We start from the raw sequence: 12,990 nt of genomic DNA on the forward strand, positions 1-12,990 counted from the left end.
CCAGGGCACATGCCATTTCTCCCAAGTAGAAGGGTTCCAGAGAGAGGTGACCTGTACTAGCTTAAGGACCTAAGGAAACGTCTAGCCTGGTCTCAGTCATATCGAGAACGTGGAGGCCTTGGGAGAGCCCTTGACAGTAAGGGTCATTTAGATTACTAGCCACTTCCGGCCCTGGTTATAGGAGTTTGATATGGCCGGGCACAACAGATGGCACAAAGTTGGGGAGGAAAGGGTTAATTCAGCTTACACTTCCACATTGCTGTTCATCACCAAAGGAAGTCAGGATTGGAACTCAAGCAGGTCAGGATGCAGGAGCTGATGCAGAGGCCATGGAGGGATGTTACTTACTGGCATGCTTCCCCTGGCTTGCTCAGCTTGCTCTCTTATAGAACCCAAGACCACCAGCCCAGGGATGGCATCACCCACAATGGGCTGGGTCCTCCCACCTTGATCACTAATTGAGAAAATGCCTTATAGCTGGGTCTCATGGAGGCTTTTCCTCAAGAGAGGCTCCTTTCTCTGCGATAACTCCAGTTTGTGTCAAGTTGACACACAAACCATCCAGTACAATTGACCCCTTGTCAGCAAAGTTTCCGGATGGAAGGACATGTCTTTCTCATTGAAAAGACAAACACCACATGCTTTTCATGCCTGGTTTCTCTGGAGATTTGTGGGTGCAAGGACCTTCCTGCTATGCTCCCAGCAACTAGGTATGTTGCCCAGTTTGTTCTTGAACTCATAGGTTCAACCATACCAGGTGCCCTGAACAGCCAGGACAATACAGCTGGGTAGTTAAAAACAACAGATATTTATTCTCTCATAGCTCTGGGATCTAGAAGTCAGAATAGAACGTGACAGGATCCAAGGCCTGGGATGCTATTCTTGACTGTCGCTAGCTTCTGGTCCACCAGCTTTTCCGGCATTCCTGGGCTTGCAGGAGCATCTCTCCATTTCTATACCTATCATCACATGGTGTGCTGTGTGAGCCTCTCCTCCCCTTCTAGGCCACCTGTCACACTCCAATGTGACCTTGTCTGCATTAACAATACCTAGAATGGCCCTATCTTCAATAAGGACATGTTCTGAGGTACTGCCGATTAGGTGGTTTCTTCTTCCTTTTCGTAATGGTCTTATTTAGCCCAGGTTGGTTTGAACCAACTCAATAGCCAAGGATGATCTTGAACTTCTGATCTTCTGGTCTCCCCCTTCTGTGCGCTGAGATAGCAGGCATACACCGGCTTGTTTGGTTTTTGAGGTGCTGGGGACCCAACCCAAGGCTTCGTGCAGGCTCAAGCACCCTATCAACTAAGCTGTACTCCCAGCTCCAGGAATTAGAATTAACTCATAGGCTGTTCTACAGGGTGACACAAACCCTTAGCCCTAGGGAATGTGCTGCGCTGTCTGCTGCCTAAGCCGAATTCAATGGTCATTCTCCAGACCTCCCCTTAGTTAACGAGTGTGTGTGTGTGTGTGTGTGTGTGTGTGTGTGTGTGTGTGTGTGTGTGTGTGTTAGAGGGTAAGGGGTCTCATCTTGTTTGCCTTCCCTTATCCCCTGTAATGGGTGTGTGGGGATGTCAATGGCTATGTAGCCATTAGCAGGCCTAGAAAATACTGGGGTCCGCAGGCCTCCCTTGAGAGAAGTATCAGCTCAGCACCCTTGAGACTAAATCAAGACTAAATTCTTACCGCAAAGCAGATTTCTTTGCTCCAGGACAGGAAGTAAGAGAGAAGATAGAGGATGAGGAAGAAGGGGGAGGGAGTCAGGGAGAGAGAGGAGGGGTATTTGTCCCCCAAGGACAAAGGATTGCCGCTGGATAGAGAAGACACAGATGTGGCACATCAGAAAATGACAGTTTATAAAGGAACAAGAGGAGATTCCATGTTAGGATGAGGTGTTTAATTTGAATCGGGCTTGTTAATCAGGCGAGCCAAAAGGGGCTTTTGATTGCTGGACTTTAATACTTAATAGCTGGACCTTGGTAGTCAGCCTCAGGAGGAGGAAGTGGCCAAATAAGGAAATAGACCTTTGCGGCCAGCTTTTGGAATGTAATCTAACAGTTTTTTAGCAAGGCAGAAGTGTAGAGAGAATCTCTTATAAGCATCCCCTGTCAATAAGAAAGCCGATAGCCAATGAGCTGAGGCAGGAAATAGGAGGTGGGACGCTAGCAGAAAGAAAGGATTCTGGGAAATAGTGAGAGAATAAAAGGAGACAAAGGGAGAGATTTAAGAGAGCCACCGAGAGATGGATGTAAACCAGCAGGCAGTGAACTCAGGAAGACGCTGAGAGAGACGCTGAGGAATAAGGGCTGGGCTTGAAAGAGAGGTAACTAACCAAATGGTAGTCATAGAATAGTTTAAATGGTTTAAAAAAGAACTAACGGGGGGGTGGGGTGGGGTGGGGATTTAGCTCAGTGGTAGAGCGCTTGCCTAGCAAGTGCATAGGCCCTGGGTTTGGTCCCCAGCTCCAGAAAAAAAAAAAGAAAAAAGAAAAAATGGGGAAAAAAAAAAAAGAACCAACCTGGGAATGAGCCAAAGCCCAGGACTGGGAAAGGAAGAGTGGTTTAAAATTGTTTTAACACAGAGGGAATGGAAGAGAAGGTGAAGCCTGTCAGAGCCCTGCTCAGCGGGCTCCTGCTGACCAGACCCCTTCATCCCTTATACTCAACAACTTGGGAGAGCAAGGACTGAAACAGTAGCACTCTATTAGCTGCTGAGAGAAATAAGACCTGAGTCATTTTGCTCTGAGAGATAAGACAAGCTGAATTGTCTGGAAAGTTATTGATAGACTTAGGTCCTGGAATCTTAAGCCTCAGAAGTCTCCTGTATACCAGCAGGCTTTCTGACAAAGTGTAGTGCACGTAGCGGTGAGCCAGAGGTTCTATCTCAAACGAGGTGGAAGGTGGGGACCGCAGGTGAAGTTGTTCTCTCACTTCCACTTACATATGCGTGTGCTCACACTCACAGATGAATAATACACACACACACACACACACACACACACACACACACACATACACACACGGACAGACATACACTTTTTTAAAAAGTCAATTCAAAGAGGTCTGTCAGGAACTTCAACAGGACAAACCCACTAGGGAAAATATTACCTGTTCTAGAAACTTCAGAAACAGCAGAAGGCCTGCCTAAAATGTACCAGGTAAGAAAGTGGTCCTTGGGTTCATTGTTTATGCTGGTGTTGTAAGAGTGTCCTTTGCTTCATTAGGCAATAAGATATCGTTAAGCAATGTGTCTTGTCTCTCTTTTTTTTTAAAAGATTGATTGACTTATTGATTGATTTACTATACATAATAAGTACACTGTCGCTGTCTTCAGACACATTAGAAAAGGGCATCGGATCTCATTACAGATGGTTGTGAGCCACCATGTGATTGCTGGGATTTAAACTCAGGACCTCTAGAAGAGCAGTCAGTGTTCTTAACCACTGAGCTATCTCTCCAGCCCATCTTGTCTCCTTTCACAGAGATCTCAAGGATGGAGAAGCAGAAAGGTCTCTAAGAGCCCAGGCCAGTGTATCCCTAATAGGAGGTGTTGGGTTATGAGTAGCTTGTTGCTTAGCCTGGTACGGAGAGGCCCAGTGAATCTGGTCAGTTTCAGGAACTTCCTGAAGCTATTTTGGTTCTTTTTTTTTTTTTTTTTCGGAGCTGGGGACCGAACCCAGGGCCTTGCCCTTCCTAGGCAAGTGCTCTACCACTGAGCTAAATCCCCAACCCCTCCTGAAGCTATTTTGAATTGTTGACTTTAGTTTTTAAGGAGGTTCCTGAAGCTATTTTGAGTGGTTTATTGCTTAAGGAGCTTCCCACAGGATAGTGTGTTTTTGGAAACCGTTACACAACAGGAGATCTGTGAAATGGCTACATTTTAGAAGCTGTGGTTCTGGGCGCTGGAATACAAATTACTGAAAAGAACTGTATCTTTTGCTCGTCTGTTTTACTGATTAGAACTTTAGTGATACACAGAGGTTGGAATGTTGCAGGTCGGGAGGCAGATTATTTTGTGGCATCTTTATGCCCTTTAACAACTATTGATTGTTCTGCTCTCTACCTGGCCTAACATCTTTGTAACTATACAGTGAGTCATTTAGAGTCTGTGAATAGATCCCTAGTTTCCAATCAACCAAAGGGCTAAGAATGACCTCAGATTAGCATCTGGGCCTATAGCTGAGATCTTTCCCCCTTTGCTGTAGCCTGCTTGTTTGGTGTCCTTAACAACATAACTGAGAAGTGTCTTGTTTTATGTTTTTCTTCTTCATCAAGAGGCTGGAGAGATAGCTAGACGGCTCCTTTATAGAGGACTAGGGTTCAGTTCCCATATACATAGCTGTCTGCAACTCCAATCCCAGGAGATTTGACCTCTCTTCTGGCCTCTGAGGACACCAGGCACACACGTGGTGCACAAATTTATATGCGGGAAGATACAAATAAAATAGATCTTTAAAAAAAGAACACAACTTTATCAAACTGTTACCATGTTGGAACATGAAATTTGGAATAATTTGTCTGTGTTTCTGGGCTAGGGTCACTCCTATTTGGCTCCAGGATAAGCCATTTTGAGATGAGAGTTGTGATTTTTTGCGTCGCAGCAGCGCTGGACTTCACAGTCCCTTCATCAATTCTCACAATGACCCGGTGAAGCAGGTATTTAGAGACTTTAATTCCATGTTTACTCTGCTTTGGAGAGATGAAGTTACAGTGCGGCTTCAATTAGCGTTTCCTTGCGTTTTCCAAAGTTTCCCGATCTGCCGAACTCAGCCTCACTCGGGGGTGTGGTGGGAAAGCAACTCAGTCAGGAGAAGCATCCTAAACAAGAAGGTACAGGAGCCCGCACCTAGCACTTGCTTTGGCCGACTCCACACAAAGCGGTTCCTCCCTGGGTCCCAGAGCGCGCAGCTTCTGCGCGCTGATTGGTGCGCGTGGCCGGAGCTCCGGCCCCTCCCCGCCCTGGGTCTCATCCTGGCGTCGCTATTGGCTGAGCGACAGTGCGCGCTGAGCTCGCTGCCCCTTTAGCTCCGCCCCTCGGGCTCAGAACTTGCACCAGGTGCCGGCGGTCGCCGCGGGAGCGTGAGTGCTGGGCGCAGGGCTCTAGGACGCGTTGTCGCCGTAAGTGCTGCCTCCAGCGGCCCACAGGCTTCGCGCCGCTCTGCGTAACGGTGGCCAAGAGGCCGAGCGTGGCAGGGGCAGAAGGGAAAGCACCGTCCTGGGCTTGGCCGCGTTCCTTCCCCTCCCCCAGTACACCAGGTAGCACCGAGTCATGGCTCGGGCGGTGCCCAGGGGTCGTGGACTCGCCAGCTGGAGATCGCTTGCCTGAGTGTGAGGCTTGTGGTTAGAGCTCCCAGGCAGCCCAGCTTCCGTCTCCCCAGTGAGACGCCCGTGCCCATTGGGGAGAGTCAGCTGCGCATGTCAGTCGGGAGTGCTTTTCCGCTCCTGGCAGTGTGGGACGCCCCCCGGCCTCTGTGATCACCAGCCTCCCCTCCTCTGCTCGCTCCATTTGCTCTAGTCCCTGTCTGCCAGGCCAGCGCGGGACTGGAGATGAGTAGCCACTGTCTGAGGGTATGGGGTCCGGGGGATTCTGTCCTTGGTCACTGTGTACAATCACGGGCAGGTACAGTCTAAGGATGCTCACGCAGGGCTCTCCAAACCCTAAAGCTCAGATCAGAAACCAGGCGCCAACGCGTCCGGATCATTGCCCCAGCGGGCTCTTTCCCTTGGGTGACAAAGTGGGTCAACTCTGCTCTGGTCTCGGGTGGACCTTTGGGACTGTTGGGGTGCGACTAGTACTGTGCCTCTTACCTCCCCACATCAGCTCTTGACCTTGACAGGGTCCCGAAGTCTGTCGGGAGCCAGTGGTGGGGCAACTTGTGTGCATGGCTCCAGAGGCTCGGGTTGCCCCACACAGCAGCTGCCAGACTCTAAAGTTCCCAGTTGACCACAACAGTAACTAAATATAGGACCAGCTGGTGCGGCCGAACTGTCGCAGTGGCTCCTTTGCAAAGATCTTAGGGCTGCAGATAACGAAGTTGAGTTCTGACCCTTAAAAGACTGGGCCAGTGCCACGGTCAAAGTTTAAATACCCCAGCCCCAAGTTTGGAATTTAGGTGAGACCAGTTTCAGAACTGGCAGAGAAATTATGCAGTGCTCATAATCATAGCTTCCACAAAGCAGAGTAGCACACGTACCTTCAGTTTATTATATGCAAACTTCCGGTCTATCCTTGTTTGATAACCTACTGATTGGTCATGCCTTAATGTAGGAAGCCCTTAATGGCTTGCAGAGTCTTTCCTTAGAAGTGAATTATCGTCAGTTAATTTGCATTAACAGTTTCATTGAGAAAGGGGATGTTTCCATCTCACAACTGGAGCTGCCCCACAACATTGAGAACTTTCCAGAATTCTGCTTGGATTAGTTATGCTCCTCAGAGGACTGCCTACTAGGAAGGCCTCCAGAGATCTGAAATAGACTGCAGGCCTTCTCTCTGTCTCTTTGTCTACCTGTGTCTGGTACCCTATGTGTTCTCTCTCTGGGGTCATGCTACAGGCTACAGGCCCCCTACCCCTAGGCTGTGCTGACATATAACTGGCTCATTCTGTCTCCCAGTGGGAAGCTTGCAGCATCAGGCATGTCCAACCTGTAGCCTGTGGGCCCAGTTCATCCCAGGAGAGGTAGCAATGCAGCTTAGTAGATGTGCAGCTTAATAAATACCATGTCGCAGTTTCGGAAGGTGGGGGGCACCTCGAGTCCATACCCTGTCTCTGTCTTTTTCTTGTCTGGTGTGGCTTTTATAGATGGTGACCAGAAGATTTCAAATTTAAACACGTCCTGGGGCTACGTCACAAACTGCAGTGGGGGCCAGGGCGCAGGCGAACAGTCTTGTTCTGTAGCTCAGGCTGACCTGGGACTTGAGGTCTTCCTGTTTCAGCTCTCCTTGTGCATAGGTAACTTGCTACCGTGTCCAGTTTCCTTGCGCATCCTGAGTCTCCCCCACCCAGAATCCTGGTTAAGTGGCACTGGTGATACCAGGGCCGCTCAGGCCTATGTGGGCCCATGGCTCTTGTTTCTCCCTGACTCCCTGCCGCCACCTTTCTTAAGTAAAGGACTGCCTGGATTCCTGCTTCTAGGAGCCTAGGAACCTGTGGGGCTGGCCTGGGACCTGTGGATTGTTCTGGTTCCAGAGGGGGCCCAGTGCTGTGATTGTTCAAACAGTGCTGATGTGCGGGCTCTGGTGAATGGACTCAGTTTGTTCATGGAGCTATGGGGGCAGCCCACAGCCCTGTCTCTCCTTTGAACAGGACAATGGTCTGTCCCTCTTTTTAAAACATAGAGAAGGGAAAGAGAACGCCATGTGTCCCATCTCATCCTTCCCAGACCCCACCAGTACTGGATTAAATGCAGGGCCAGGGGAAAAGTCTCGTTATGTTGCTCCTGAAGTCACTTCTGTACTCCAGTCAGGTCTTGAACTTACAATTCTCTTGCTTCAGGATTACAGGCCTGCGCCACCAGCACCAGCTGTTCTAGTCTTTCTCTCCAAGTTTCTATTAGATATTAAATACATCCCCGTAGGTTAATTGGCTGGTTAGATCCCAAACAGGCCCAGGCTTTGGGGCCAAAGGAGCTGCCAAATACAGTTGAATAGTTTCCTCAGTGGCCTTTGGTGGGGCCAGGAGCCCACTCCATCCCCTCAAGTGTGTTCTCCTCAGCTCTGGAGCCTTGCTACCGTCTCTGGCCCCTGTACAGAATGTACTGTTTCTCTGGAGAGGCGGATGGAGCTGGAATAGCAGGTTAAGCCCCAGGTTAAGAGTTAGGAGAATTGGGGGGGGGGTGTCTGTTTCCATCTAACTGGTTGACCTGCCTTCTTGGCTCTTCAATTTCCCAGTGAAGGAGTTAAGTAAGGTAAATCCCCTGAGGACCAGTGAGATGGCTCCTTGGGTAAAAGCATTTGTTGCTAAACGTTGATGAGCTGAGTCTGATCCAAGAATCTATAGTAGAAGGAACACACTCCGGAAAGTTGTCCTCTTACCTCCCAATGTGCCTCACAGCACACTCGTGCCTGCAAATGCGCACGTGCACACACAGGCACAAACACGTTCTCAGTTCTCATACACACAAATGTGTGCACACACGCATGTGCACACACACTACACATGCACACATTCTCTCATACACACACACATGCATACGCATGCTCTTGCCTGCACTCACGCAGGCGCACACGCACCTGCACACGCACCTGCACACACACATGCACACACACATGCACACATGTATATGCGTGTACTCATAAGTAAAATTAAAAAATAAAGATAGATGAGTCCCTTCAATTTTGACGGCACTAATTCAGGTTTGGGGGGTTGGGCTAAGAAGGTACATATTGGGGGTGGTGGGGTCCCATTTGCCATACCCTCCCCCGCCAGTCACTCACTGCCCCATGCTCTGCAGACTATTTTAGGCGTGTGAACTTAGGATCCTGTTCAAATTGGACCCTTATCTTAGACATGTTGAAACATGGACTTGCATGCAGGTTTCAAACCCAAATGGTGTGTGTTGAAGAGAAGCATCGGGTGGATGTGCTCCCGGGCCAGTGGGGGAGGGGCGGGGTGGGGCGGGGCTAGAAAGATTTTTATTTTCTTTTGTTTGTTTTGAGACAGGATCTCTATATCATGTAGCTCTGGCTGTCTGGAAACTCATTTTGTGGATCAGAGCAGGCAGGCCTTGAACTCCCCAGTGCTGGCATTATTAAGTGTGTGCTACCATGGCCAGCTAGAGAGAGACATTTTGAAGCTCCTAAATAACCTGAGTGACTTGTGCTGAGTCCTTAATTACCCTGGAAGCTCAGAGGGAGGAGGGACCTCCAAGGTGAGGCAGGAACAGTCAGGGGACACTTTCTGGGAGTGGAGGGATGGGATCATTACTCATTCCTCGAGGATGAGTTCTCCCCAGGTGTTGCTTAGAGTCCTCTGGGTCATCCGTGAAAGATTCATCGCTGGCGTCACACCTGCACGTGCCACAGGCTCCTATACCCTCTCAGCTGGCTTTGGTTGAGGGTTTATGAGTTCTGGACTCAGAGTGAGGCAGGCTCGCATCCTTGGCACAGCTGTGCACACCCACCAAGAGAGATGCTATAGGTTCCAGTGTAGCTGAGACCTCCTCTGACCCGGCCCAGCTACTCAGTGGTAGAATTGGATCTTTGGCCTTTCCCATGGCCAGGATGTTCTGGTCCTTCAGTGGGACACACATGCTGGGGACCTTTGTCCTCCTGCGCTTGACCTTGCTTGCCCCTGTCTGGCCAGCTCCAAACACTGTCCTCACACCTCTTCTTTCTGTCCCTATTCTTCTGTCTCTGGTCCCTGACTAGGGTGGATTTGTTGACACTCCCTTCATAGCTACTGAGTTCAGGACTGGGGACAGGGCCAGGAGAGACAGAGGAGAGAAGAGGGCCTTTAGCATTGCCTGTGAGTTCCTTCCTCTGTATGGTGACTTAGGTGATTTTCAGAGGCGAACACCAAGTATGAAGTGACACAGACCCGATTATAGCTCCATCACTTTGAACTTGTCCCGGGTACCTAACCGTTATTTGTGTCTTGGTTTCTTTCCCTGTAATAACAGTCTTGGTTACTTCTATGTCTTTTTCATTTCCTTATTTATCTATTTATTTAGTTGAGACAAGGTGTCATGTTAGCCCAGGCTGGCCTTGAATTTATTATGTAGCCAAGGATGACCTTGAAATTCTAACCTCAAACTTCCTAATACTTGGATAACAGGCACATCTCCCCATGCCTGGTTTATTTGGTGCTGGGAATTGAACCCAGGTAAGAATTTTACCAGCTAAGCTGCATCTCCAGTTTATTTTTCCATTTTTTTAAAAAAAATGTACATGGTGTTTCATCTGCACGTATATCTGTGCACCGTGTGCATGTCTGGCACCTGGTGCCTTCAGAAGCCAAAAGAAGCTTATGAGCTGCCATGCGGGCACTGGGAATTGGACTCAGGTCTTGTAGAAGAGCAGCCAGTGCTGGTAATCACTGAGCCATTTCCCCAGCTACACGCCCCCCCCCCCCACACTTAAACATCTTCTCCCCAGTGATCCAATTTCTCTTCTTCTATTTTTTTTCTTTTTCTTTTTTTTTTCGGAGCTGGGGATCGAACCCAGGGACTTGTGTTTTCTAGGCAAGCGCTCTACCACTGAGCTAAATCCCCAACCCCCCAATTTCTCTTCTGTTTTAGGGTTTTCTTGCTGTGACAAAACACCATGACTAAAAAGCAAATGAAGGAGGAAAGGGTTTATTTGACTTTTACTTCCAAGTCATTGGAGGGAGTCAGGGCAGGAACTCAAGCAGGGCTGGAACCTGGAGGCAGGAGCTGATGCAGAGGCCATGGAGCAGTGATGCTCACTGATTTGCTCCCCTGGCTTTTTCAGCCTGCTTTCTTAAAGAACCCAGGACCACCAGGCCAGAGGTGGTGCCAGCCACCCTGGGCTGGGCTCTCTCACTAATTGAGAAAATGCCTTACAGCTAGATCTCATGGAGGTTTTCATCAACCGAGACTCCTTCCTCTCGGATGACTCTTAACATTCGTCAAGTAGGCACACAAAACCAGCCGGTACACCTTCTTATTTCCAGCCCTCTCTTTTGCCCTGCAGATAAACTCCAAAGCAAGCTGAGAATGAGGTAACCTTCCCTCTTACCTGGCATGCAGGTAGGGTCTTCTTAGAGACCAGCCACCTGTAGGCTCCAAGGTCCATTTGCCTTGGCACCACGCTTCCTGCCCTGTAGTAGGGACCTGGTAAATGGGGGTGGTCAGCGGGATACCTGGCCTCGTTGTGTTGATTGAGCTCTGGCTGGGAGGCTGCAGAATAGACAGGTGTCTCTCTCTCCAGTAGTTAGCTGACCTGGCCTCTTCCCCAACACTCTGCCCCACCTGTTGAGTCACAGGTCGTTTGAGTCCTCACATCTGCCTGGCCACTGGCTTAAGTTCTGTGTATGGTGAGGTCATGTGTATATGGTGAGGTCACGTGTGTTGATCCTCCCAGGAAAGTGGTAAAGCCCAGCTGCCCTCACCCTCTGGGTGGCAGATCAGAGCAGTCCCTGCAAAGGTTAAGCTGGATGTAGCCTGGGTTCGAGAGGATGAAGAGGGGAGGGGGAGCTGGAGGGGAAGAGGGAGGAGGTGATGAGAGGCCTGGGAACTCCTTGTAGCTTCTTGTTGGCCTGGCCTGGGTTCCTAGGGAGAAGAATATTGTTCAAGGGACCCTAGCAGGCGGGTGCTTCATGGTCCTGTGTCTTCCCTAGGCACAGACCCCTTTGTGAGTAGCAGACCGGCCTGGAGGCTGGGAGCCAAACACCCACGTCTGCATGCTGAGGAAGATGGGGGAGGCCGTGGCCAGAGTTGCAAGGAAGGTCAACGAGACTGTGGAAAGCAGCTCAGATACCCTGGGTAAGTGAGGCCTGGCTCTTCTACTCTGTGACTGGCTTGTGAACTCAGAGATGGCTCAGAAAGAGATGAAGGGGACAGAAGTGTGTGGCCAGGAGGACAAACTCTGCATGGAACTTTCACTACAGTTGTGGTAGTTGTGGGTACTGTGTGTCCTAGCTTACATTTTGTTCTTTGGTTTTTGTTTGTTTGTTTGTTTGTTTTGATTTGTGTTTCTGTTTTTTGAGACAAGATTTCTTTGTGTAGTCCTGGCTGTCCTGGAACTAGCGCTCAATACCAAGCTGGCCTTGAACTCACAAAAGATCTGCCTGCCTCTACCTCCCGTGCTGGGATTAACAGTGTACACCAGCACTGCCTAGCCTAGACTTTGCTCTTGTTTTGGGTGCTGGTCAAAGAAATTGGGAGCGTGCCGGGTTGTGGATTCTGCCTGCTTAGATAACTTCAGTGACCTGTATGTGTGCGTATGTTCCCTTGAACTGTCTTAAAACATCATTCTGGACATGCATGAGTCACCCCATGTTGGAAGCCTCTTGAGTGGCTAGCCTGTGTGGGCTTTTGGGTTCTCCCAGCTGGAAGTCACTTTCACGCTCCACTGTCGTGACATACATTTTTTAAAAAAGAATTTGAATCAATCATAGCGTTTCAGCCTTTTACTTGCACTGAGACTTCAAACATTTAAGCAAGCCATCCATCTAATTGAGTTCTGTAGATGTGAATGACAGGAGAGACCGGGGAGGTCAAACAATTATCTTTGTGTATGTATGACTTAGTGTGCGCCTGCGCCTGTGTGAACATGAGTAACTGATGTTTGAATGGTACTTGTGTGTTCTATATATACATAAGTGTGTATGTGCCTGTGTGTGTGCATGCGCACATATGCACATGTGTATGAGTTCACAGGAATATCAGTGCCCCTGAAGGGACTCAGGCATGTTGACTTATAGGAACCCAGATTGCTAGAGCATATCCCTGCCTATGGGGTGAGAGTGCATATGGCTGAGGTGGGCTTGAATTGACAGAGATGGATTTTCCAGGCATGTGGGGGTTTGTGTGCACATGTGTGTGTTTTCATAACAAGGAAGTGTTTTGGTGGTGGTTATTATTGGAGCAGAGACCCAGGTGTGAGCTCCCTTTCAGGTGTGTCTGGAATGCAGGCTCCGAGTCAGACGATGACAGGGACTAGAGAAGCAGTCAACCTTTCTACAGGCTTGGTCACTGCCTTTTCCAGGAAGCCCTCAGTTTTATCCCATCTACCCTTCCTCCTCTGTGGTCACCCATTTGGCATTCTTAGAGGGCAGGAACACCATGGCCTTTTTTTCACCAAGTATCTGGCTGGAATGGAATGCTATGTTATAGGGACCAGACTGGCCTTTGAACTCACAGCAATGTGCCTGTCTTTACCCCCTGAGTGCTGGTGTTAAAGGCACCTGGCACCACGTGCAGTTGACTGTGTGGTGTTCTGCACCCGCTCTCTGAACCTAGTACGGCATTAGGCACCATGCTGGTATGTGGAGGGTTTGCTGAGCTGGGCCAAAGGATAACAGGTTGTCAG

At 49.4% G+C, this 12,990-nt stretch overlaps 1 protein-coding gene across 4 annotated transcripts in view; it reads left to right on the plus strand.

Moving 5' to 3' along the window:
- The first annotated feature begins 4,968 nt into the window (after window positions 1–4,968).
- The window catches only part of Lrrc20 (leucine rich repeat containing 20), a 105,513-nt gene continuing 97,491 nt past the window's right edge, over window positions 4,969–12,990 (plus strand). Inside the window, exons 1-2 of one of the 4 annotated variants that reach the window (XM_006256465.3) lie at window positions 4,969–5,117; window positions 11,297–11,441. In XM_006256465.3, coding sequence (XP_006256527.1) covers window positions 11,360–11,441 — 82 coding nt within the window. In that variant the 5' untranslated portion in view covers window positions 4,969–5,117; window positions 11,297–11,359. Of the gene's footprint in view, window positions 5,256–11,296; window positions 11,442–12,990 lie in introns of those variants that run through there. The other 3 variants (NM_001109171.1, XM_063279468.1, XM_039099014.2) reach the window with 3 other exon arrangements.

The sequence above is a fragment of the Rattus norvegicus genome, chromosome 20 (genome assembly GCF_036323735.1).
Source record: "Rattus norvegicus strain BN/NHsdMcwi chromosome 20, GRCr8, whole genome shotgun sequence".
Lineage (NCBI taxonomy): Eukaryota > Metazoa > Chordata > Mammalia > Rodentia > Muridae > Rattus > Rattus norvegicus.